Raw genomic sequence first — 27,732 nt, 5'->3', positions numbered from 1 at the left:
AAAAGTTCACATGTGTGTGTGCAAGTGCACAGGCGTGTGTCTCCCTCCTCCCCAGCCCACCCCACACATCGTGACAATAAAATGGTTCAAGAAACAGGAACAAAACCCCTAACGCGAAGCGTGAAATAGGTTTTGTGATCCCAGATAACCAGGTCAATTTATAAACCTCACTCTGAATTTGCACTATAAGAACTAATCCTGTACAAGAATCTCTCTTCATGCCTTATACACTTGCATTAATGCATGAAGTGTCATGTATCTAGCATATTTTATTAGACATGAGAACTAGGAGAATTAAAATTCTTAGATGAATATCATTAGGTACACTCAGGACTGGCTTCTTGCGGCTTGTCTACACACACAACAGCTGCACCCATTTAAACCAAAATCCATTTTTAAATCTTTATTTAAACCAGTGCAACATTCTGTGTATACATTCTTAGCTTGGTTTAAGAGCAATTTATTTCAGTTTAGCTTTAACCTCTTCCTAACCAATTTAAGTTAAATTAAATAAGCCGGGTGCGATAGCGTACCCCATAAGGCTTTATGGGGTGGGGGTGCTCATAAATGTATGTATGATATAACTGGAATAGAGTTTTGCTACATATGTAACATATCTATAGAAAGGTTATGATCTACTGGTTATGTTCATCCTAGTTGTATGCAGGCACCATTTGTGTGTTCAAAGTTATGAACATTGGCTGTATAATTGCTTGATTTCTAAGTAGCCTTAGTTAAAACATTTGGTCACTTCATGGGAAAGGAATGTGCAAATTAAGTGCTCAGTCCAGAAGCGCTTAACAGACAAGAGCTTGGAAGGTTCCAATCCACATAAGAAGTCTTCCTGGGGACATGCAAGATACCATGTGGAAATTGGCTTCTGCCTATAAAGAATGAGTCATGCATGGACATGTGACTTGCCCAGGTGACTCCAGAACTCCATCTTGGAGCTGAACTTTGCATAGAAGTGAGGGAGGGAGTCTCCACCCACAAGAGAAAATCTATTTAAACCAGTGAGAGACCCCTCCATTTTGTCTTCAGCTGGCCAAAGGAGCCTCTCCACACCCCCAGGATACTTAAAGGAAACTTGGGCAAAGGACAGTAACTACAGGGGGTGTGAGTGATTGCTAGACCCAGGCTGAAAGGTGATTAGCCTGTAAAAGGGAGCATTCTGGAACTGGTGAGGATCTTATCTGTATTTAGTTTGATTAGACATAGATTTGCGCATTTTATTTTATTTTGCTTGGTAACTTACTTTGTTCTGTCTATTACTATTTGGAACCACTTAAATCCTACTTTCTGTATTTAATAAAATCACTTTTTATGTATTAATTAACTCAGAGTATGTATTAATACCTGGGGGGAGCAAACAGCTGTGCATCTCTCTACAAGTGTTATAGAGGGCAAACAATTTATGAGTTTACCCTGTATTAAGCTTAATACAGGGTAAAACAGAGTTATTTGGGTTTAGACCCCATTGGGAGTTGGGCAGGGTGCTACAGACAAGCACACTTCTGTGAGCTGTTTTCAGTTAAACTTGCAGCTTTGGGGCAGGTAATTCAGACTCTGGGTCTTTGCTGAAGAAGACAAGTATCTGGCTCAGCAAGACAGGGTGCTGGGGTCCTGAGCTGGTGGGGAAAACAGGGATAGAAGTAGTCTTGGCACATCGGTTGGCAGCTCCCAAAGGAGTTTCTGTTATCCAACCCATCACACCAGGTTTAAATTAAAATGAGTGCCCATGCGGACTGTTGCACCAGTTTAAATTGGTTTTTTAAAAAAAATCACACCTTAAACTGATGCAACTCTGCATGTAGACGAGGTCTTAGGCAGCAGCATTTCACTGGATATGAAGCATCCTACCTACTCCTTTGCAGGCAGTGAACAGATACAGCTTAACAACAGAGCCTCACCGCCTAGTGAGCATCACCCCTTGCTGAGCACTCAGCAGAGAGCAGCCTGAGCCAGAACGACAAAGCCAAACGCTTCTGCTTTTTAGAGAGGGGAAATCAGACTCAACCCAGATCTGGATCCAAAGGTCACAGCTGGCCAATGTCCAATGGAGCGAACCCTTGGATCATCCAAATGTCCTTGAAGTCTAGGTGGGAAGGGAAGCTGAAATCTGGCCACAGAGTCTGCAGAGCTCAGGCCAACCTCTGGCAGTGGCAAGCTCCCAGACAACGTTCTAGGTGCGTGTCTAATTCCAAACGCCTACTCGAGCGCTTGCACTCCCCCTAAGAGTGCTCTGCATCCTTCCGTCGTACCGAATTCCTGTGTGATGTCACAGACTCTTCAGTAAACTGTTCTGAAAAGGGAAAAAGAGCAAGGACTCAAGCAGAGAGGAGAGGGTGAACTGTAGAGAAGGAAGAAAAAGCAAAGCACGTAACCAGAAAACCCAGCAAAGGCAGGTTGGTTCCTGAATACTCTACATCACTAGTTACCACTGTGATTTACCCTGGGTCCTATTATAGTCCAGCAAAATTTAGTCCTTCAGTCAGGGGTGGCGGTAGACATTTTGCTGCCCCAAGCATGACGGCATGCCGCGGGGGGCGCTCTGCCAGTCGTCTGTCCCGCATCTCCGGTGGACCTCCCGCAGGCGTGCCTGTGGACGGTCCGCTGGTCCCGTGGCTCCACCGAGGCCGTGGGACCAGTGGACCCTCTGCAGGCGTGCCACCGAAGGCTGCCTGCCTGCCGCCCTCCCGGGGACTAGCAGAGCGCCCCCCGCGGCATGTCGCCCCAAGCACGCGCTTGGCGTGCTGGGGCCTGGAACAGCCCCTGCCTTTGGTGAGACCAGGATTTACCCCACAGTTCACAAAACTTTAGAAGCTTTCCCAAATATCGGAGTCAGAGGGAACAGGATTCTCCAGCCACTGGGCGAAGATGAGGAAGACAGGTCAGATAAACCACATTATATGAAAGTCACCATGTCAAAGAACAGTAGGATGAACAATACCAGATTCCCGTCATCCACTCTGACCCCCTGCCTGTCACAGACCTACTCCCAGGACATCCTTCTCAGTAACGCAGTGTGGCCAGTGCTTAATTTGTACCAGGGCTGAGTTCTGGCAGCTCTATGCTTGGTAGTTCATATCCCCAGCACCTCTGGGTCTGCTGCATCAATTATGAAATTTTAAAAATGGCTTGAGCCCTGGCACCTAATTGCTTAAGCCCCAGAACCTCTTTCATTACAAATTAAGCACTGAGTACTACCAATCCAAGTGTCCTATCTAAAATCATGAGCCAGGCTCACCAAAAATCATGAGATTGACTTTAAAACCATGAGATTATGTAGAAATAATAGATTTGGTGTTTTTAATTTGTCTTCTGCTTTTTGAGCGTTTAAGGTCCACTGGGGTCACATTTTGAAGCTTTCTCCACAGCCACAAGGGTTAGAAACTTACTTTTTCTTTAAGAATGAAGGCTGAAATCATCACATATTCACTTGACTCAAGGAGCTGGGGCTTTCAGGAAAACAATCATCATAACACTCATGACAAAACCATGAGAGTTGGAACACTGCTAATGTCTTATCTACTCTGTTCTTTGATCTTGGCAGTAATACCAACCTGAGCTCCTTCCTCAGCTGGTTTTACTGCTGATCTGAGACCTTGTGAACACTGTGTTCACACGGATTGCATTGTGCAGCAGAGATTACATAGACCCAGCACACCATGATCTTTGTTTCTTGTTTACACAGACACATAGACCTCCCCTTGCCCTCTACTGCCTAGTGGTCACCATACACATTCATACCTAACATGGCGAATATGCCTGCTGTGAACCTATCCCTTTCTGATTCACTCCTTCCATACTGCAGGAACCAGAGAGGATACCGAGTACCATCTTGGAGAGCATCAAATAATATAATTAAATAATGTTTTGTAGTTGTACGTGAAGATTTATGCTGAAAGGAAGGAATGTTTTCACACCTCTGGATAGTTTGTAGCCTGAATCTTAATATCCTAGTACTGCTATAAATGGCCTCTTTGTAAAAACTAAAACAGAAACCATGCTGGAATACACTTTTCCCCAGTAGAACTTCCCTCCTCTCTCCCCAGTAGATTTGATTGTCCCTTTTCTTTACTGCAATAGAGCCAAACGAAAGAACTAAACTGCAAGATGGGGAGTTTGAGCAAACTCCTTACTAGTTAAACGAATTGACTACATGTGTTCCGTTACATTTGCTAGTGTTCAGTCATTAACTAACAGTACTAGAAATTAAGGTTCTTCCAAGGGACTCAGTCATTTGGGGTTGGTCCTGCTTTGGACTAGATGACCTCCTGAGGTCTCTTCCAAGCCTAATCGTCTATGATTTCAGCTTAACCTCATGCTGAGCAGTGATAATGCTCTTGAACTTTGCAAAAATGCCTGCCTATAGTAGTAAGAGAGACGTGACTTATTTAAAATCTTCTCACTGGGAAGTATTAGATCCAATTAAACGTTAACTAATGTGCTCCATAACCCAGTTATGAATGCTAGGGATTCTCCACCCCCATCGCCCCTCCTCCAACATCTGTACAGCTGTGAAATGCATCTCTGTCAGGTTGCTTGGAAAAATCCCTGACACCATCCGAAGTAATGATGAGAGTTTGTGCAGATGTCTGCTGTCTGCTACATCAAAACTTGAGGACTTCTTATTGTTCTGTGACTAAAATTATTCTATCCGAACCACTCTGACTCCCTTGTGACATTTGAGAGACTGTCGACCTCTGCTTTGCATAACAGATTCACTTCCACTTCTCACACAGATCATGCAGACAAAGATGCTTGAACTGATGTTGATTATCTTATCATTTGAATCTAAAAAGACCCCTAATTCCCAGCAAGGAAAAATATTACCCTCTCCAAATATCTATGGCCACCATATTCTGCAGTGTGTGACTGAACTCCATGAAGATTTATAGGCGTGCACTGATATTTTTTCAGTAAATTACAATTGACCAGATTTAGTTTTCACTTAATAATAATAATAAAAAAAAGATACAATCTGGAGGAAAGGGAAATTAGATCTTCTTTATGTATTAAACCCTGGTCCTTTAAAGCTAAAAATACTCCATCTTCAGGAAGGCAGCCCAATTGGAGGGAGAATCAGGCACTGGTGAAATAAAGATCTCAGCTCTGTGGAGACAGCTGAGAACTAGATGGGATATTGAGGGAAGTTGTTTTTGTCAGTAACAAGATGAGGGGTTGAACTAGACAAACTGCTTGCCACAGACCAAAAGCTTTAAAGGAAGACAAAGCTCAGGTGCAGAGAGACTGCAGACTAGATCTGTTCTGGCAGACAGGAACCTTTGCGGGCAGAGTCACAGAATGCACCATGGTTTAAAAGCTGAATAAAGAGCAATCAATGGGAGGAGAGGAGTCGCTGGTGCCAGGAGAGAGAGAGACTACCACTTTGAATAATATTTAAATTCCTCCCAATCAAAGTGGTGAATCTACATTTAAACTGAGTCAAAGCAGACAGAGTGCTTTCAAATAAAATAATCAGCCCTGCTAGGCTGGTGCCAGGGTCAGCGTCTCTCCTCACCCCACTGTGGTAAGGCACTTTCTCCTTAGTGGCTAGCAGTGCAGATCACTGAATCCAAGTGATGGACTACAAATAATTCCTTAGGGCTTGTTAGTTCTGTCTGACAAGTTTATTGGTCTTCTCCTGAATGAATAGGAAGGACGCAATGCTCCTCAGGGAGGAGGCCCGTGTCTTATGCTGCTCACCTTACTTACGAATGGGGTGGAGAAACAGATCAGTGTTATTTACCTATTTGCATAACACAAGAACCAGGGGTCACCCAATGAAATTAATAGGCAGCAGGTTTTAAATAAACATGAGGAAGTTCTTCTTTACACACTACACAGTCAACCTGCGCAACTCAGAGCCAGGGGATGTTTTGAAGGCCAAAAGTGTAACTGGATTTAAAAAAGAACTAGGTAAGTCATGGAGGATAGGTTCATTGATGGCTATTAGCCAAGATGGTCATGGATGCAACCCCATGCTCTGTGTCTCTAAACGTCCAGCTGCCAGAAGCCTGGACTGGACAACAGGGGATGAGTCACTCAATTACCCCATTCTCTCTGACGTATCTGGAATTGGCCATTGTCGGAAGACAAGATGCTGGGCTAGATGGACCATTGGTCTGACCCGGGATGGCCGTTCTTATACCCTCCCCACTTCAGCTCCTGATATGCGATTGCTGAATGCTGATGAACAGTCCAGAACAATGAGGCTAGTTACTAACATAACCTCAATATCCGGTGACACTAAAGAATCTGAGTGTTTGTCACTCTGACATGCCACTTCCTCCCTTTGTCAGTATGACAACTATGTCAAGAGAGAGCAGGCCCAGGACTCAGACACACGGAAGAGATAGCCCTGGTTGTGACGATGATGCATGTGTGCACCTTTAGCAAGGATTTGGCTGGATCTCACTTCTCTCTTGGAGCCATCCATATAGCAAATAGTATTAAAGAAACTTAACGCTGTCGTCGTGTCCTGGGATTCTCTCTCTCCATAACATGATAAACCATATCTCAAGTGTTGATACTGCTCTCTAATGCATTTTAAATTTTATTTTAGCACTGATTTACCTATTAGACCCTGACAGCGCTGCCTTGTAAATAACATACCTTAAAAACTATGTATATTAACCTGAAAGACAATAATGGCTCCAGGGAAAGTCCACTCCATCAGGCAATGTGTTTTTAAGTCACTGAACAGGTAACTCACGCAATCTCTTTTTCCTGCACATACAATACCGATTTTAATCACCTGTAGCCAGTATGGGCTGTTGTGTTCCTACTTCTTTTTTTTCCTCTTGGAGAACTACCACTAAAGGGAAATTAATTTTTAAAAAACTAAGTATGAGGGGAAGGACATGTTTTAAACCAAAGGACAAAAGCAGGGGGATTTAAAAGTAGGGGCATGATAAAACAACAAGGCACAACTGGATGAGTTATGCATTAATTATGAACCAAACCAGCTGGAAGAAAGAATTTAAACAGAAAAATTCCCAATTGGGAATGGATTAAGAACATTTTACTATGTGCCAAAAAGCCACAATCCTACAGCTGAGAAAGAAGGCCACACGGGTTAATAAAACAACCTGGCGTCGAAGGGAAAGTGAAACCCCATATATAACAAACAGAAGAAAGGGGAAGTTAATAATAATGAATAAAATTCAGAAGCTAGGAATTGTAGAAAATTAATAAGGGAAGCAAAAGGCCTCAGAGAAAACTGTGGCTAACAATCAGAAAGAGATTTTCATGTATATTATTAGGAACCAAAGAAAACCTAACAATGACATTGCTTCATTACTAGATGAAAATGGTAGCATTATTAATAATAATGGAGCAAAGATGGAAGAGTTCAATAAATATCCTGTTCTGTGTTTGGGGGTGGGGCAACAAGTGATGTAGTCATATGATTTATGATGATCAAATACTTTCTCCATTCCCACAGTAACTAGATAGGCTGTTAAACAGATGTTTTCAAACAAGCTAGATGTTTTTAAAATCAGCAGCTTCAGATAACTTGCATCCAAGAGTTTTAAAAGAGCTGGCTGAGGACCTCTGGATTGTTGATGTTGATTTTCAACGTCTTGAAATACTAGAGGACTAGAAAAAAGTTAATGTTGTTCCAATATTTTTAAAGGGTAAATAGGCTGACAGGCCTGTCAGCCTGACACTGATCCTGAGAAAAATAATGGAGTAGCTAATATGGGACTCAATAACAAATTAAAGGAGAGTAATATAATTAATGCCAATTAAAAAAAGTTTATAGAAAAGATAATTTTTTTTTAAATGAGATTACATGTTTGGTTGAAAAAAGTAATAGTGTTGATGAAATATACTTAGACTTCTATAAGGTATTTGACAGAGTACCACACATTTTGAGTAAAAAACTCGAATAAAAAAATCAACATGGCACACATCAATTGGATTAAAAACTGGCTAACTAATAAGTCTCAAATGTACCTGGAAGCAGCCAATCATCACTGAGCTGGAGTGTTGCTGGTGTGGTCCCACTAGGGTAAATTCTTGGCACTCTGGTAGTTAATTTTATCAGTGGCTTGGAAGAAAACATTAAATCATTACTGATAAAGTTTGCAGATGGCACAAAGACTAGGGGAATGGTAAATAATGAGGAGGAAAAGTCACCAATACAGAGTGATCTGGATCGTTTGGAAAGCTGGGCTTAAGCAAACAATACGCATTTTAGTATGACCAAATGTAAAATTATACAGCTAGGAACAAAGTCTGCAGGTCGTACATACAGGATGGGGGACTCAATCCTGGGAAGCAGGGACTCTGAAAAGAACTTGGGAGTCATGGTGGATAATCAGCAGAACGTGCTCCCAGTGTGATGCTGTGGTCAAAAGAGCTTAGTGGAGTCTGCTACGAAGGTTGTTATGCTGCTCGGACGCTGACAATAGTGCAGAATTGCAGAACCCAGCAGGAATCATTCTGCAAACTCTGGAACATATGGCTGCTGTGCCACCCTGGCGAAGGCTCAGCATCAGCCTACCTTGGTGTCCAGTCAATTCTTCCTCCCAGTGTTGTACCAATTATATTAGACCAGTAAAAACGAGCAGGATCTTATTAAAGGGGACAAGGCAAAGATGCCACATTTATTATGATAATTTATGACTAATAACTAATATCTTAATTCTTATACACACACATTATACCTATTACCTATACACACACACACATTCACATTATAATACCTAATACCTATATACACACACACACACTCACACACACATTCATCAGGTGTTCTGCAGCTGCTGCATAGTTACCAGTCCTGAAGATAGCTTAAGTTCATGGCTTGATTTTGCAGCTTGGGTTCGTAGCTTGTGGCAGCTAACTGGCCAGGAAAGCTGGGCACAAGGCTGAGCTGGATCTCTGCTGGGCAGGCACTAATGTTCTTCCATGTTGGCAGCAGAATGTTACCCATCTCACTCTTCTTTTTATAGGCTTTTAGGGTATGTCTACATCTACAATTTTGCAGCGCTGGTTGTTACAGCTGTATTAGTACAGCTGTATAGGGCCAGCGCTGCAGAGTGGCCACACTTACAGCAACCAGCGCTGCAAGTGGTGTTAGATGTGGCCACACTGCAGCGCTGTTGGGAGGCTTCAAGGGGGGTTCGGGGAACGCGAGAGCAAACCGGGGAAGGAGACCAGCTTCCCCGCGGTTTGCTCTCGCGTTCCCCGAACCCCCCTGCAAACCGCAGGGAAGGAGAACTGCTTGCTCGGGGGTTCGGGGAACGCGAGAGCAAACCGGGGAAGGAGACCAGCTTCCCCGCTGTTTGCTCTCGCGTTCCCCGAACTCCCCTGCAAACCGCAGGGAAAGAGACCTGCTTGAAGGAGAGGCTTCCTCAGGTATGCTGGGATACCTGCTTATTCCACGGAGGTCAAGAAAAGCGCTGGTAAGTGTCTACACTTGATTACCAGCGCTGGATCACCAGCGCTGGATCCTCTACACCCGAGACAAAACGGGAGTACGGCCAGGCTGCAAACAGGGAGTTGCAGCGCTGGTGATGCCCTGCAAATGTGTACACCTCCTAAGTTGCAGCGCTGTAACCCCCTCACCAGCGCTGCAACTTTGTGATGTAGACAAGCCCTTAGTTTGGATTCAAAGTCTATAGGTCTTGCTGTGTCACGTTGCCTCTGGGTTTAGATTGATCACCCATCAATTGCAGGCGTGACTTTCAGCCTTGAACCTGGCTTTGATCTTCCTTCTGTTGTTCTGTTGTCCTTTTCTTTTTAGGGTGGATGCTTCTTACTTTGTTTAGGGCTGTTGTCTAGGTCTTCAGCCGTTGGTATTTGAACTTTATCTCATCAGGACGGGCTGGGGCTGGAGGTTGATTCCATCATTCATACATACCTCATTCACACATCTAAACTAAACTAATAAGATTACAGCAGGGTTTGCAAAAATGAAGGTTGGAGGAAGCTTTTACAAAATGGAGTGAGTGTTTTAAAATGGGGTTTGAATTACAATATGGAACAGAAGTTACAGTATAGGCAAGTGTAGTGAATGATGAACAGAAGTTACATTAATAAAGTGAACAATTGAAAACAATTTCATTTATCAGTTCTACACCAGGGCACAGCGCTACTGGAGGAGGCTATTGCGAATGGCAACACTGTCCTCACCTCCCTAAGTGCAAAGACTCCTAATGCGTCAGCTCCTAAGAGGAGAGCACAGGGCATATATGTGATGGGGGGTGGAGACCTGAAGGAAAGAAGCTCTTTGAGCCCTCTACTCCTCCTGTATTCCCATGCAAGGACCAGTCAGTCTGTCCTTGCACCACATACCAGCTTCATCCTGGTAATGTATTTTCCCCGATAGGGTGGAATGTAGCCAGGGCACCCAGACTTGTAGATGTAACTAACTTAACAAGAGATTTGCATTTGCCTTTGCCTAGCTTTAGGGGTGGTGGTTATAATAGAAAGTTATTCGAATGCAGGAGTGGGACTCGGGAAATCGGAGACCTGTTCCCAACTCTGCCACAGCCTCTCCTAGGTGACCTTAGGTAGGTCATTTCAGTGCCTGAGTTTCAGAGGTGTTCAGCACTCACAAATCCAACTGACTTTCAACTGGAGTTGCAGATGTTCAGCCCTTGTAAAAATCAGACTCTTAAATCGACTGAGGCATAAAGAGGTTATTTGTAAAACTGCTATACTTGCCTATCTGCCAGGGTGTAATTCAATGGTTCTAAAGTTCTTTGCATTCCTTAGATCAGCAGTACATTACAAATGCAAAACAGCACAGTATCTACATCAAGTGCGGGGTTAATGCACTAAAGCCATTTCCAAACTATTTTTAAATCTGAAATTTGTAAGAAATCGAATTCCATCTGTTAACAATCAGAAACTTTCTACTGTGCATTTGATATGAGACATGATTGAAAACACACACACACACACACACATATATACTATGCCTAGACTTTGGGTATGTCATCAACATATCTGTGTCTCCAAACCATCTGTTTTTTATAAATGAAACAGTCCAAAATTACTTATAAGGATCTGTGTTCTCTATAAACCCCAGACGTTTTGCATGAATTAAAGAACAGTGTAATGAAGTTTTAATGACTACATACACACAGTTAATATAAAATTTATATTTAGCATGCTGGAGGAGCAGGGAATTCAAAGTACATAGGAGGGACTTTTAATCATAGGCTACTGGCAGCTAAGCAACTCACTTCTCTACATTTCTAGAGGGTGCACTGCCTTTATATGGAAGCGTACATCATCATAGCACAATGAACTGTCTACCCTGGCCCAGCTCCGAGAGTCACATGGAAACTGGCTTGTTTCAAAATCTCATTTGGCGAGGAAAGATCTCTGTATTCCACCATGGCCCTGAAGCTGTTCTCCACAATGACCGCATTATTCACTTACCCAGCTCAGGCGAGGCCTGTCTGAGAAAAGTTGGATCAATAGTTCAGTTCAAATCACGAAGGCACGGATGCCTGGCTATTAGGGCATTGATACAACATCACTGCTAACTGCATATTCAACACCTGACTAATTTTCGCTACAGCCCTTTGCTGGTTCATAACGGACAATTATAGGGATTATGTTTTGCTCTAGGGGAGTTGAAGTGTAAGGCATAAGCAAGCACATACTTAACTTTAAGCACCAGTATCTCTGGTGAAGTCAGTGGGACTGTTCTTATGCATAAGGTTAAGCACATGCACAAGCACTTTGCTAGAAAGGATAAGATTTTGGAGGCACTACTCTGTTACACTTTTTTTTTTAGTTTCAAAGCCAGTAAAGAAAAATTCCATGGAGACAACAGATTTGGCTCAGCAACAGTGATCTACGGGCCCCCAAAAGCCAGGAAGGTGTTTCCACGCCCGCAGCTTCCTGAAATTGAGAGAGCTAGATTAGCAGTTGCAGAAAAGTTCCACAAAGGGTTGTGTGTTGGGATGGTGTGACATTACCCAGGCTACAATCTGCACTGATGGACAGCTGTGTCCTCGTTTCTCCAACCTGGGGTGCCTTTTACACCACTTTGCTGTGAGATGACCACTCCTGGCCTGCCCACACACAACCTCCAGCATGTAAATCACCCCTCCCTAGACTGGCCACCATTCCATCAATTATATTCTATTACAGAACCCCACCAGCAAATTCCCAGTCCCAGACTTTCCCCCAGAAATGTGCATTTGTGCTGCACAGCACCCTCGTGGACAACACAAGCTCAGATAAAGTCTGACATTTCATTTATAGAAAATATGCACAAATCGCATTATCCCAAATGAAGTTTCCCACACACACACTGAGATAAAACATTAAAAGAGGTTTATTAACTACAGAGAGAGATTTTAAGTGATTACAAGTAATGAGGCATAAATCAGAACAGGTTACAAAGAAATAAAAAGGTAAAATGTAAACTAATACCTAACTTAACAAGCTAAGTGGATTCAAAGCGAAGATTTCTCTCACCACATGCTTTAGCAGTCTTACTGGCTGGACTCTTTTCAGCCAGGACCACTCCTAGTTCAGTGTTAATTTCCTTGTCCTTCAGGTGGTGTTGCTGCCCTGAGTAGAGATGAAGGGAGAAATCATTTGGAGTGTCTGTTCCCCATTTTTATATCTTTTTCTTCCCTTTGCAAATCATCTCCAGCTGGGGTTCACGAGACAGTTTGTGAGATGGGAACTTCCAGCTGTTTCTTTGCCAACATGTACATTTATCACTCTCATCCTTTCTCCTGCCAAAGAATGGCCACTTAACCAGGTGATGGTCCATTTGATTTTGACGAGACCTGGTTGAGGCATCAGTTTGCCTTTTGTCTTTGAGGAAGCGGTTTGTGCCTGCTTTTCTAAACCTGGAAAATGTCTCAATAATGTTATAAAGTAGAATCTTAACTTTTTTTTTTAAACATACAATGTTGCCACACATTTTACCAGGACAATAATGATCAGCACATTATGAGTTTTCAATTAAAACCTCACAAGGTATACCTCTGTATAAAGTCCATTATAGTCTTGTAAAAAGGGTGAACACAGGGATAGTCTCAGATGGTCATGATCCTGCACCCTCCCTGCTTCTACCCACAAACCTCCCTGAATGCGAGGGCAGATGGAGACCCTAGAGAAAGCTGTGCAGCACTACAGGGGTTTGGACCCCTTAAGCAAGCTCCCTGAAGCTAGTCTACGACACCACCCAGAGGGGCAACACTCCTGTTGCCTATTAGGCTCTTTCCCTAGAAGAGAATTTGACCCCCCAAAAAATCACTGTCCCTATGATTAAGATGTTTCTCTTTGTCTTATCCTCCACCTTGGGAAGAGAGTGTTCTTCATTGTTTTATCCCATCAAGATGGGGCAACAGTTGTTCTTCATCTCAAGCACATCTTCCAAACTGATACGAACCTTTTTGTCTTCCTTCAGCATCTTTCTCAAGCCACTCTTTTTCCTACATCTTCCTTATGATTTGTCCCTTTTTGATCAAAGCTTTGGTTAGCTCTGATAGCACGTTAACTAAAAGTTCATTTCAAGTTACAACCTGTCAGCAAATGAGAGGTGCAGTAATACAGACCTGAGATGTTCTTCATTGCAGAAGGCATATATTTACAGTGGGACAGCTAACAACATAAAATGCTACTGGACACAAGGAACTGGAATTTATACTGGACAGAGCTAAGGAAGGTAAATGCCAGACATGTGGGGGAGACAGGATTGACCTCTACTAGTTCCACTGACATAAAAAACTCCAGTTACTTATCTCCACTAGCATTTTACACTGCGTTCGCTGTCTCCATATTAACACACACTTTTTGCAGTGAAGATCTAGCCTGACATACTATTTTATTACAGCGCTGGTAGATGTAAAGCAGAGGGGCACACTCCCAGCAGGCCTGCTTCCGCATTATTCACATGCCCCACACGCATATCAGTAATGTGCCACCTGCCCAGTGCTGTACATAAACATGAAGATGGCAACCCCTGCCCTGAGAAGCATACAATGTAGGAATTTTGGGGGAAGAGGGGAAGAGAAAAAGATTAAAGTGTGTGGCAGGGGGAGGAAAAGGAAATTAAGCTAAATCAGATCATACCAGGGGGTGGGGAGGGGGGGTGTCAAATGAGAATTGAGTGAAAATTAAAACCAATGCTTAAGGATCAGTTTATTTCATTTTTATTAAGTTTAACATATTAACAGCGTTGAATGCACTGAACACAAAGTAAGGACACCCATGATTTTAATGCATTAAATATTTTACCTACAATATTCAAATAGTGCATGGGATGCTGAATACCTGGGGTTCTGTATACCTATTGCAATTGTATCTTTTGTGAAAAACAGTGCGTTTCCATTTTATAGTGTCAACATACTTGTAAACGGTTTTTCTCCTCTATAAACTGGAAGGATAAAGAATTTAAAAATTTTTAGTTTTTCACTTTCAACATCACATTTAGTAAAAAGTTTTACAAAAACCACTGGCTTTTATTACATTAATACACTGGAACTGTTCAGCTAATGCAACACTAAATTTTTGCCCTTTAGACTCTTATAATGGATTTTAGAGCAGTAAAAGTCAAATTCTATCCTCAGTTACACTGATATAAATCCAAAGTAATTCCACTGGGGGGTGGGGGGAATCAGACACACACTAGATTTTCACCAAACAGAAATGTGACAGCATTCTCCCCCTCCAAACAAACAAACAAATCTATAAAAACATATCAGCTAAAAGTTTAAAACTATATGTGAAGATATCACAAAATGAAGCAGCAATTACCTCCAAGGATACAATGAGATATTTTAAGACTGTGCTCAAACTGAGACAGTCAAATAAGAGATACAGTGAATTAAGATGTGGCTTTATAAAAACAAAAACTACTCCATACTTTTATATTTCATGGCCATGCTGACATGCTTTTACCCTCCTGCATAGGACAAACATTAAGTATTTAAAAAAAGCCACATAATCCCTGCACCTGGCTCTAACAGTGCGGTTTTTTTTGTATATAAATAGCTTGAATTCCATTTTAAAAAAAAAGGAAAAAGTCAGTTTTATGAACACGATATTCCATTATCAATTGGAAACAGTTTGCTATTTAGTTTCTAGCTTGTCAGGTTGTTGATATAAATCTAACCCGAAAAGATGCATTTGTCACATGTATAAAAACCCAGACAGTTTTCCCTCTTCCAGGCTTAAAGCTAGACTCCAAGATATATGGCATAGTCATCTGGTAAAAGTAGCTAAATTTTACCCAAGCCTTTCATAATGCACTTAATGAAATATTTTTCCTTTAAAAGAACCACTGGTATTTAAATAGTTTTTTCTTTACATACACTATTGATATATACAGTACAAACACAGAACACAGATGCAAAAAACATTCAGAAATTCTGAAGCTCAGGAATATTTTGGTACAAGTCCAGCGTCTCTGGATTTGAGAAAGATCCCCGCTGATCAACGGCCTTCCCTGCAATGATCTGCTTCACAGCCACTTCAACTTTCTTCCCATTTATTGTGTACTGCAAAATTAAAAAGAAAAAGAAAGAGTCAACAATGAAGCTGCACTCTTGTCTTGTTGCCTTATGGATGGTCCAATGGAAAAGCCACCACCAAGGCTGGAATTGAATCATTACCCCAGCAGACTTCCTGCTTCCACCGCTACACCTGACACCAAATAGTTTCTTAAACAGTTTGAAAAGCAAACTGAATTCCATGAGTTTTATTAGTGATTTTAGTTTTGTTTTTAAGAGATAATACCATTAGCCTAAGCCAGCTCCCATTTACTTCTAGGGAAGCAGGATCAGGCCCTTGATGCAATAGTTAAAATTTTGAAACTTACTGCCATTTAAAATTACACATGATTTTCAGCTTTTTAGGTTTTCCAGAAATAGGCCCAAACCAAAACCCTAGATCCAAGAAGCCCGGGATACATACAGGTGTACACATGTACCTTGATCTCAATTCTGCATGTGTTCCCTCTCTTTATAAGGGGCCAAACCAACACCCTGCTTTTCAAAGCCCTGAGCTTGGAGATGGAGCCAAGCTACACAACTTGGATTCTATTTCAAGGACTTTCAGTTGTTTCCTAGAGGTTTAACTGCTGTTAATCAAACAGATTCAGATTAAAAAATCTGCTTCTGTGGAAACAAGACACCATGAGGAGGCAAAAAGACAGGTTCTCTGTCCTTGGGTTTCAGTCTTGCTCACCAAGGCACTACTGCAATTGTGCAGTGAAGAATTCCCAATCTGTGCTCCAAAACAGTGGAATTCTTGGCTGGCAAAAGCCAGTAGGAAAGACCTGTCTCTCCTGTTGGCAGGAATGATCCCTGAGGGATGGTCAATCCCATTTTAGGGAACACAGGGCATCTCCATTAAAGAAGCCATTGAACAAAAGCTTCATTTGGTACTGAAAACCAGGTCAACCACCACCTTGTTTAGTCTAACCTTCATTTTGGTTAAGATAACCCAAGTTGCAGCAAGATAACTCTGAGCTGGTCCATCTGCATGTGGACCAGGGACTCCACTGGCTGCTTTGCTAGATGTCCTTAAGGTGAAGCCCAGAAATTAGTCCTTCTGAGACATCTTTTCATTAAAGATCTTTCAGAGCAGGCCAAATGGTCTTTAGCGACACTGTATAGTTAGGAAATTTTCAGGTATTAGATCTAATTTTTCCTTGCTTAATACTACATAGTTCTTATCCCCTTGCACGACCCTAAATAGCCACTCTTCTTCCTCAGTAATTACCAGCCTGGTTTTGAGACGCAAGGAGGACCTAAAATTCCCAGTGACGTTGATGGGAGCTGCTGGAAGTTCACTTCTCGGGGGGCGGGGAGGGGAAAAGCTGGTCATACATGTTTCAAAAAAGCTGGCAGCAAGTATTTAACTAAGTATATGCTTAAGTGCTTTGCCAAAAATCAGGGCCACCGTGCTCAGTCAAGACCTGCAAACCTTTCCCAGTTCTAATTCCCTAAATACTAACCCTGAAAGGTTTACTCACACCAAAAATACCCATCAGACAGAACAGCAGGGGACTTCCACAGTTTTGTATCAGTTAACACTAGCACAGCATAAAGACAGCACAACTGTCAAAGTAGATCAGGAGTTCTGACCAGATCAAGAATATTGTAAAATTTTACAATATAAATTTATGATTGTGCGTACAGCACTTTATCACTGTAGATTATCTGTGCACAGGCAAAAAAGTTCTTTAAACAGAACTATAAGCATGAAATAATTTCCAAGCCTTTTCCAGAGTTTTTGATACACCTCTACCCTATGTAACAGGAATTCAGATACAATGCGGTAAAACAGCGCTCCGGGGGCGGGGCTGCGCGCTCCGGCGGATCAAATCAAGTTCAATATAATGTGGTTTCACCTATAATGCGGTAAGATTTTTTGGTTCCCAAGGACAGTGTTATATCAAGGTAGAGGTGTAGTTTGTAAAATATAGGCCTGATCCCAATTACACTTACAGAGGGGTTTTATACCACTAACTCCACTGATGCCAGAGTTATTCCCAACTTCAACCAGTGTAAAATGACACCAGGCTCAAAGCCCTATAATTTTAGATAGGGGCAGGTAGTTTGTTTTTATAAACGCAAATTTACATCTAGAAATAGCTGTATATGGAAAGATTTTTTCTTCCCAAGTAAAACCTTCAAAGAAATCAAGGAGACAGCTTTGATCACTTTACTGCTGATACATTTTATCATCTGAAACATAATTAAAATTCAGTCCATTGTAAATTCAGTCACAGTGTGAACTAATTAACGATCTAAGCAAGCATTCCCAAGGTGCTGGCTCTCATAAATGCCTCATCGCCATCAACTTCATGCTTTACATTCAGGTGATTTATGCATCTTTGAAATTTAACATTTTATGTAGAAGCCAAAGTTGCTGTCTAGAAAATCTATATCATCACTCAAGAGGTAAGTCATGAGGGTGGGTTTTGTTTTTTAACCCTCATGCAAACAAGACATGCTAGGCCCAATGCTACTTATTTACAGCAGTGTAAGCCAGGAGGAACTCCCCTGCAATCAGACACCAGAATCAGGCCTCTGAAAGGCAGGCCACTGAGTCAGGAGCCTACATTTGGATTTAGTTAGGCATCAACGTTTGCAAAATTAGGCTTACAGTGCTTTAGAGAAAATGCTTGGAGACTTAAACTAATATGCACATGGCCTGCCAGGAACTACCCTGCACCTTCCGGCCTTGTCAACAGCGAGCTGCTAACAGAGCAGCAGATGGCAACTGGGGATAGGGCTTTCAAAATGGAGAGGTTCCTCCAGTGAGTTGGAAGAAGGACAGAGGAAAACCAAGCAGGCTCCTCTCAGACCAGGCGCCATAAGCCTGACTTACAACGGGGTGTGTCAGTAGCTCCACTGAAGACAAGACTAGTTACTGTGCTGCACGGTTGAGTAGAATCAAGCCCAGCATGCCCACCTGCACAGACATGTTTGAAAATGGAGGGTCTCTCTCAAACAAATGTATAAAGGTGTCCACCATTCTGTGCAGGCAGCAGGGTTTTCCTTGGGAAGGAATGAGGCGTTCGACTTTGCAGAAAGAGCCGCTGTGGTTTAGCAGTGACACAGTCAGTCATTTACTGACAGTATACTCTTCTCTGGGGATCCCAGCTCCAGCCTTCCATATTGGTACTGAATTACTGGAAGATCTTGCACTACTGCTTATATTTTTCTGAATTTAGGTAAAAATTAAACCAGGGAAAGTATTTTTGATGTCCATCTCTGCTTTATCAGAAGAGAAGGTTTCCCATACCTGAAAATAGAGGCAAGATGACTATCTCTTTATACAGCGTGAAAATATATCCATTGAAGTACGATTCATTCACACTTGTGCTCACAAAACGGCACACTAGACAGGATAAAGGCCGTCACCAGGGAAGTCCCCTTTCTCTCTGGCCTTGTTAAATACACTATTGAGAGCACAGATTTACAAAGGCTCAAGATGGAAAAAGATTCATTTCCAGTGAGCCCTTCAGTGGGCAGAGCAAGATATAGCTGTGTTGCAGAGAATGTGTCTGACATTAAAATGATGCTGCATTGGTGCTGTATATAGTGTGACTGTAATTATATATTTGTTAGACAAACAGAGAAAGGTCTCTTATTGTAGTTTTAGCTATTGTTAAAAATACGGATGGACCTAAAATTGAAATGCAAAACTGATGTAAAAGTGATTTCAAACATTTGCTCAATGCTCTCCGCTTTCAAAAACATATCATTTGAAATGGAAAAAAACTAAAAAGGCAAGCAAAAGCTTTTTGGCATGCCTAAAAGCTAAAATTAGTGTTATAATACGTATTGAGAAAAGCACAGAAAGTATTTTATAAGAAAAATATAACAATCTTTAGCTCAGCAGGGCACATGTATATTTATAAACCAAGGATGGGCAGGGATAATTCCAAAAACAAGCTTAGTTGAAAAGAAAGCAAAAAAGTGAAGTCGCTAGGCAACGTAGACAAACTATTTATAAAACTTGAAAATGCTTTTTAAGATGCTAAAATTTCCAGGCATGTGGGTTTGAAGAGTGATGACAACTGCTCCTTAATTACTGCTCAAGGTGAGCAAGAAAACAAGTGAGGCAGTGTTTTCATGACATACCGGAATGCCTTTGGTTTCTAGAATGAGGCTAGGAACATGTCTGGCAGACAACGCTAAGCGTATCGCATCCCTAATCCTTTTCACCAGATCCTGACTGAACACCTGGTCCGACGCCATCTTCAGGAAGAGGATCACTCTTTCCTCCCCCTCTTTGTTGTACTGAGGGACACAGAGACTATCTGAAACCTCTTCAAAGGCTTCCACTGAAAGAGAAGTAGAGCACTTCGTTACCACATGTACTTGTGTTTTCCACTGGATGCTTTTTTTAATTTTACACTAAAGGGCATATCTCCCATCATCTGTTCTGGCACTGGTGAGGCAAACAAAAAGCAGATATTAACTGGGATTCTTAAAGAGAACGCCTAAGGGAATTAGGCACCCAAGTGCCACACTGTCAGTGGGACTGGCCTACCTAATTAAGATTTTCAAAGACGTTCAAGGCAATTAGATAAGCAAACTGCACTGAAAGTCAGTGCACTTGGGTGCCTAACCCCCTTGTGGTTTTTTGGTTTTGTTTTTTTAAATCCCAGTCATTGATTTCTGTTCAAGTGAATATCAAAGTTTACAGACCCAATAAATACTGACTTAGGTCAGGCCAAAATTTTGATATAGTTGTTGGATTAATAAACCTTTCTGTTCAGCACAGGCAATACATTTGCTGATTTATCACAGCTAACTAAGGTACTTCTATGCCCCCTATTATCACTGTCTGAACACTTCTGAGTCCTTAATGTATTTATCCTCAACAACCAAGTGAGGAAGGCCAATGCTATTATCCCCATTTTACAGATGGGGAATGGCGGTCCAGAGAGATTAAGTGGCTGTCACAAGGTCGCATAGGAAGTCTGTGTTGGAGCAGAGAACTGAATCCAAGTTTGAGCCCTGACCAGCATCTCTCTGTCTCTTTCATTATATGACTGCTTTTCAATCAGTCATGAGGCAGGATGTCTTAAGTACATTTCACCATGCGCAGCTGGATAATCCAGGCAGTACCATCTCAACTGGATTAAAAGAAGGTGAGGGGACATTATCAAAACACAGGCTGATCACAAACTGGTTCAGTATTCAACTGCATCCAACTGAAACAAACATTTACTTACTATTCTGATAGTTACATAGCAAAGCCCTTGAACACAGGGAGCCAGAATCAGGTATCATTTCCACCTATGTAACCTGGCTCAGAATCTGGCTTGTATGTTCCAAAAACAAGACAAGACAAGGGAGAGACTGCTCCAAAGCTTACATACAGGAGTAACTAAGTGAAATGTAACCTAGGGCAATAGCCATGAACATTCTGAAAGCTGCCCCTCCGCCCACAAGGGAAGCTGACCCTCCAGATTTCACATTGTGCAAGGAGGACAGCTTTTGCAGCAAAACAATACCTCGATTCACTATGCCAGAGGAATGCTTGACACCATCTCTCTGCCCTCCCTCATTGCTGCTATCTTTCTGCTGACTTCACACACTGCCTTTGTGCTCAGTCACTTATGGCAGTAAAAAAAGGCACAAGAATTAATTTTGGCTATTGACAATGGCTCAGTAAAAACAATCGAGCACTGTCTAACAGTTCGCCTTGGAAGGACAAACCACGGAAATAATGGATTCTCTTACAAAGTAACATAAAATGGTTCACACGATTCTTGTAAGCCTTATTATGTGAATGCAACATCTTATGAGGAAAATGCAGTCCATTTCAGTTAGTCACCTCCAGCTCTGTAGATCCTTTTGGAAAGGAAGCAATTTCATCAATCAGCAAAGTAGTATTTCCTTGTTAATGATATCCTCTTCTTTAGTCCCCTTCTTTAGTCCCCTTCCAATGAAAGATCTCATGTGTTATTAATTAATCCTTTCAACAACACAGTAAATTTTCACATTTCAGATTTAAGGCTACACAAATGTCACAGTTGCAAAAGATGGATGAAAGTTTTTCCTACCTATGTTATAGATTTCAGAACTTCCAAATCTCACTCCATTTGGATTTAGTGTACCATCACTGAAAGTTACACACAAACAAAGGAGCATTAAAATATAATTAGGGTTTGATGAAGAAAAGAAATGATGCAATTTACCAAGTTTCTCAATATTTGGTGTGGTGAAATATGCAGGAAGTTGTAGCAGAAATAGGATTATAAGAGATTTTTGTCTAAAAGCAGCTCCATACTCATTAAAATGAAGTTTTACACAGAATCTAAACAAACCACATTCTTCAACTTCATCATTTGTTTCTTCTGTGCCCCAAAGATTCCACTGCTATTTCTCACTTAAACCTGCATGCACACAGGCCTTCACAAAAGTAGTCACCAATATCCAGCCACAAAGTAACAGAGCCAGGTGCTTTTGTGATACTCCTTGGCATTACTATTATGTCTTCCCCTTCCCACCACCTGAGGCTGAGCATCTCCATTTCTGCAGCACTTTTTACCCCCTGAAGACGGTGGACTTCATGAACTGAGCCTATAAACTGAACCACGACTGTTGTGTGAAAAGCTGGACACAATCCTGGACTACTAACTCCCCATTAAAACTGAGAGCTGATTGGTAAATACTGCCATATAATTTAACAATGCTCCTGATCCTGAAGTTCTATTAACTCTTCAAAACAAGCATGGCAACTTATAACAAAGTAACACCTCACACTTCTAACCTGTAGCTTTCAAACTGATTTCAAAAGATGGGCAAGTACCATTATCCCATACTGCCATAGGGAACCTGAGGCACAGAGAGCTTAAGGCAGACATTTTCAGTCCCTCCACTTTCTGGGAGCCCAACTTGAGATATGTAAGGTCTAATTTTCAGAAGGACTGAGGACTTATCACTGAAGCCCACTAGAATTGTGGTGCTTGGCACTTCTGAAAATTAAACCCACGGTGCCTCAGGTTGGACCTCTGGCAAAAAACCAAAATGAAAAACAGAAGAACTCGAATTAAAGGATACTTTTAGAAGTGCAGGCCAGTGATACTCTCAAGTTTATGCAGCAAATCAAATGCAGAGCCAAGAGCAGAGGCCAGTTTTGACTCCCTGTCTGGCGCCCCACCCATTGGGCCTCACTGCATCCTGTGAAATCCCAGTTTCTCAGCCTCTTGGGTTTTGAGAGGTCACACTGCTGTAGGCTAGCAAGCCTGCAGGAGTACCTTATATTAGCTATTTACAATGTGCTGTCCCTTCACTGTGAACTTAGGAACAACTGAAACGTTAGAACATAAAAACAGCCACACTGGGTCAGACCAAAGGTTCATCTAGCCCAGTATCCTGTCTTCAGACAGTGGCCAATACCTGGTGCCCCAGAGGGAATGAACAGAACAGGTAAACATCAAGTGATCAATCCCCTGTCATCCATTCCCAGCTTCTGGCAAACAGAGGCTAAAGACCCCATCTCTGCTCATCCTGCTAACAACCACTGATGGACTTATCCTCCATGAACTTATCTAGTGCTTTTTTTAACTCGTCTTGACCTTTCACAACATGCTCTGGGAAGGAGTTCCACAGGTTGACTACACGTTGTGTGAAAAAGTACTTTCTTTTGTTTGTTTTGCTGCCTATTAATTTCATTTGGTGATCTGAAGTTCTTGTGTTGTGTAAATGCTGAAATTTACAATGCTGAAAGTAATAGGATTCTAGTATATTTCCTCATCAGATCCCAAAACTCAGCCAGCAAGCAGAGTGGGGAGTCATCTGAAACTTGCACATCCTCTCCTGCAACCCAACAGAGCCTGCCAACTTTACACGTTTCCTCAGAACAGTTTTACCAAAACATACATTACCTGCGGCCAAGCATGACGATTCCTCCCGTCTCAGGATTTATTTTGCAATAGTCACCATGGGCCCAAACACCTATCAAGAGGTGACAAAGTGTTAACCAGCCCATTTGCCATCAAAGCAGGTCTGACTGACTTTTACCATGCAACCCCAATTTAGTTATCAAAGACCAGAAGGGGACAGCACCAGAGCATGGAGAGTGAGTTAGACAAAAGATTAAAAAGTTAAGTGTGTTGAGTTTAGCTAGAAGATGACAAAGGGGACACACAAGTCTAAAAGTATATGGAAGGTGTAAGTCCTTTGATTCTGTCAGTCGGTCTACTCCTGTGAATATGCACAGCCCTTACTCACCCCAGGGAGCGCTATCGAATCCAAAACATTCCGGGCACGATTCTGATCCTCCACACAGTGGTTTAACTCCCCTGATTTCAACAGAGGCTTGTTCTAGCATGCTGCAAAACATGCCTCTGTATGGGACCCAGATTTGGGATGTTGCCCTTCCCAGTCAGAGAGTGAAGTGGAGAAAGACTGATTGGCCTGAGCGTGCTCAGAGTCAACACCCGGCCTCACTCCACATACTCAGGCTCCTGAGGCTTGTGTTAAAAGTTTCATTGAGTGGGTGGTGCAGGATCCTCAGAGAGATGAGTCAATGCTTTGACCACCACCCACGGTGAGGCATGAGGGTCCTCCAGTAGAGATAACATGCCCAAGGGGTGTCTTCCCTGGTGTCTCCCTCCACCCTATCAGTAATTCTGGGGCAGAGGTACTCTCTGGGATTACATGGCAGGCTCTCAAGGGAGTCCACAGGGGGCTCCCATTTGCCTGATGGAGTTACTCTGGATTTACACTAGTGCAAAAATCAGAATTAGGCCCCTAGAAGCTGGGCCAAACATGCTGGGCCAGACGTTTTTTTTCTCAGCTTCAGTGGGGTTAACATGGAGAAACTCCAGTGCTAGGAATGGACACATGATCCGATTTCATTCAAATTTTGCTTAAGGACAAACAACTCCAATCACACATGTGCAGTCAGCTGAGGAATGGCGTGGTGACAAGTTTTATACCTAGCTTCAACCTGAAACACATTTCTACAGAACACCACAAAAAATGGGGTTTCCAACAGATCACTGAAACCACGATTGCTACAGGTTCCTCAGGGAAGACTGCTGTCAAACACGGCAATCTCTCCTTTTAGAGTTGTAGTTGCTATGGGTGCATGTGCACACGCTTTTTCATGGATTCAGTGGTCCTTTTTGTGCCTGAAGACCCCCTCTGTTTAATGGCCAGTTAAGTGAAATGTAATGTAACTGCCAAAGCATCAAGAATAAGAAAGAAATAATCTATTGTTAAAAATAAACGCACATCTCTTTCCAGCAGAAAGCTTATGAGCAAAAGGCAGATGAAGTGTCTGTGTATTGGTAACTACTGCCATAGCTAAGCAGAATGCATGCTGTGGTTTTCTACGCAGTCTTTCAAATTGTAGTAAGGCAGCAATGGAAGAACACAAAAAGACTGTTTCGATTTGTGACTGTGGAACAGTTTGTGTGGACAGCTGTCAAAGATCTGTTTTAAGCATATCAGGGCTTTATTTAGAATTAGACTTATTTCATTGTGTATGATCCTATGCTATCTGCTAGGAATAAAAAAAAACAACTTTATAGTAGAATTACAAGTATCTGCATTTCAAGTTTTAATGTGTGGGGTCTCGCTGAGCATTGTGATGTCAAGCAGTCGTCCCCCTCCCCCACCCCCAGGGAAGTAAACTGGCCACTCAGCACAAACAATGGGACAGAAAAGGTGGCTAAAATTATAAACATGGCAGCAATAGCTTAATATTGTTATAAAATAAGAAAAGAGCTAAAGAATGGAGCAGTAAACAGACCCCTGTGGTTAAATGCAAGGTAGCACTCTCCTACTGGGGCTTCTCGCAGTTAAAGGCACTCTTGTCACTCACTTGAAATGTCTTTGTGAGGCTGTGACTGATAAACATCTCCATCTAGCTCTGAAAAGAAGTGGACTCAAGGCCTTGATCCCACAAGCTCTTGCCCAACGTGCAGCAGGGAGTGCAATGTTGCTGTGCTTCAGTGCAAGTCTGAGCAAAGTCTATGGGTGGACCCAGTCCTCCAGAATAAGCACAAGCCAGCATCTTGTCCACTACACATCTATCCCTTTACTCTTATCAGCACAGGGCTGGTGCGTGAGCGGAGACGGTGCATGTCGCATAAGATACTGGCTTACCCCTCACACTAATGAGGTACTAGGCCAGGGCTCATCTCCTAGGACTCACTTCTAATACTAGGCAGGAACAGTCTGGTATCAGTACAGTAGCACTCAACAGAAGATTGCTCCTTTCACATGTATACGCCCAACAGCACAGGCCTGTGCTTAGGCAGATAGGAGTGCTACAGCAGTTTGAGCTGGCTCATGACAGCAGTAACAGAAAGGAATTAGTTTTCCAGAAATTCAAATCTGACTAACCCAGACTGAAATTCAGACTAAAGCACCAGGGAATAAATAGCAAGATATTTATCAAACATTTGTTACAATTGCCACCCTAGCAAATCTAAATACAACTGTATCTGCCCAACCATGGGAAAGAGCAGGCTTATAATTTTGTAAACAACTGCCAGTTTTGTACGCCTGCTCAGTTCAAATAATGAACTAAGCATTTCACTACGTACCTGGGAATTTTGAAAAATAAGCTTTCCTGTATTTGTTTCCATTCTCATCATTCCAGAAGTGTGTAGGCTGACAGGGCATAGGCTTGGTACAAACCAGCTCGCCGCTTTCCCCCCAAACTGGTTTGCCTGTTTACAAATAGAGACAGATTTTCTGCATTTCCCTTTTGTAAACTGCTGGGTACCAAAGCAAAGCACAGCACATAGGATTATCATCTGCATAATGGTAACACCCAGAGGCTCTGTCACTCCGGGCATTGGCAGCTGATCTAAAGAGTTTATGGGCAATGGGCTAAATTCAAACTTGATTTAACTTCAGAGTGTAAGGTTATATGATCTAACGGTCCCTTCTGCTCTAGCCTCCTGTTTATCACAAGCCTCTCCCAAAGACTTCAATTAGACCAAGGTATTTCAGTCCTCAGGAGCTCAACTTTGAGCCACAGGGACAGAACAGGAAAGACCAAAGTACTATCCATGCCCAAGGTCCCTAGAATGGCAGAAAACTGATTAGGTGAGATACACCCAGATGATCACAGCAGGCAAATCATACTCCACATTGCAGAGGAAGGCCAAAAAAAAATCATTAAAGTTTAATGGAATTACATCAGTGGTGAATTTAGTCCAGTGTCTGGTATAGACAGTTTTTAACTGGACAGGACTGTAACTATTAAAGACAAATACAAGATCTTGAAATATGGTCTCATACTAACACAGGGTCCTGAACAGCCATCAGATTTGATCAGTCCAGTTTCTTGTGGGACAAGCTTCCACAAAGACCACCACCATTAAGGGCACGGTTGTAAAACTGTTTTGAGATCACTAACTCATTTACAGCTAACCACTTAGCCACAATATGGTTGCCACTTTTGGTCATTGGGTTGGATTATCAGCTGATCAAGAGGTGAGAGTGTTTCCATCAGTCCCATAAATCACCATCCAAATTTCTGCAGCTATTACATTTTAGTTAGAAATTCCTATTGAGTTGACTGGAAAATGGTTACCTTCATCATTCCACGCTTCCACTGCCATACCCAGGTTCCGGGCCTGAATCTCTCCTTTGTAAACAGGGATTGTAACATTCTGACCCATGAAACATGAAATGATATCTGTTCCACCTTTAACAAAAGGAGGGACACTTAGAATTCAGACACATTTAAAGAACAACTTTTTAAAAGATCAAATAAAGGTCATGTGAGTTCTTATTTTATTTTCACAAAATACTGAAAAAAATTCCATCCACTTTAAGTAACAAAACCTAAAATACCAAGATTGTCTACTATTATTTCTATGTAATTCACAATGAAGAAAGTTAGAGGCTTTTCTTACAATGTGCATGTCCTTTATATAGGCATATACCTTAGGGACTGGCTTTTTTTCTCCCACTAGTTTTACACTAGTAAAAGCTTCACTAACTTCACTGGAGTAACTCCTAATTTACACAGAGTGAGTGGCGATTCAGGCCTCTAGTCTACAGTTAGGTCACAGGTTCATAGATGTTTGAGATGAAGAAATGACACTATGCCATTTAGTTCCTTGTGGCATCTCACAATCAAACAGTATAGTTGGACTAGATAGTTGCTGTTGGTCTGTTTCTATTTCTTGTTCTTGAGCGTTAGCAAAAATGTAGTTATGTTTGGGATCTTGGCACTCACGGGGAATATTCAAGCCTTAATTTAAAAAAAAACCAAAAAAAAAACAGCTTTCATTCG

The 27,732-nt window shown here is 42.1% G+C and overlaps 1 protein-coding gene across 1 annotated transcript in view; it reads right to left on the bottom strand.

Annotated features, from left to right (window-relative positions):
• Window positions 1–14,124: 14,124 nt before the first annotated feature.
• Window positions 14,125–27,732, bottom strand: part of AACS (acetoacetyl-CoA synthetase) — a 65,501-nt gene continuing 51,893 nt past the window's right edge. Inside the window, exons 13-18 of the mRNA XM_030582679.1 lie at window positions 27,025–27,138; window positions 26,027–26,152; window positions 23,354–23,423; window positions 21,527–21,585; window positions 19,593–19,795; window positions 14,125–15,494 (exon numbers count right to left, since the gene is read on the bottom strand). Coding sequence (XP_030438539.1) covers window positions 15,357–15,494; window positions 19,593–19,795; window positions 21,527–21,585; window positions 23,354–23,423; window positions 26,027–26,152; window positions 27,025–27,138 — 710 coding nt within the window. The 3' untranslated portion in view covers window positions 14,125–15,356. The remainder of the gene's footprint in view (window positions 15,495–19,592; window positions 19,796–21,526; window positions 21,586–23,353; window positions 23,424–26,026; window positions 26,153–27,024; window positions 27,139–27,732) is intronic.

Source organism: Gopherus evgoodei, chromosome 13 (genome assembly GCF_007399415.2).
Source record: "Gopherus evgoodei ecotype Sinaloan lineage chromosome 13, rGopEvg1_v1.p, whole genome shotgun sequence".
Lineage (NCBI taxonomy): Eukaryota > Metazoa > Chordata > Testudines > Testudinidae > Gopherus > Gopherus evgoodei.
The sequence above is the reverse complement of the archived record's forward strand: the minus strand, read 5'-3'. Positions and strand labels throughout refer to the sequence as shown.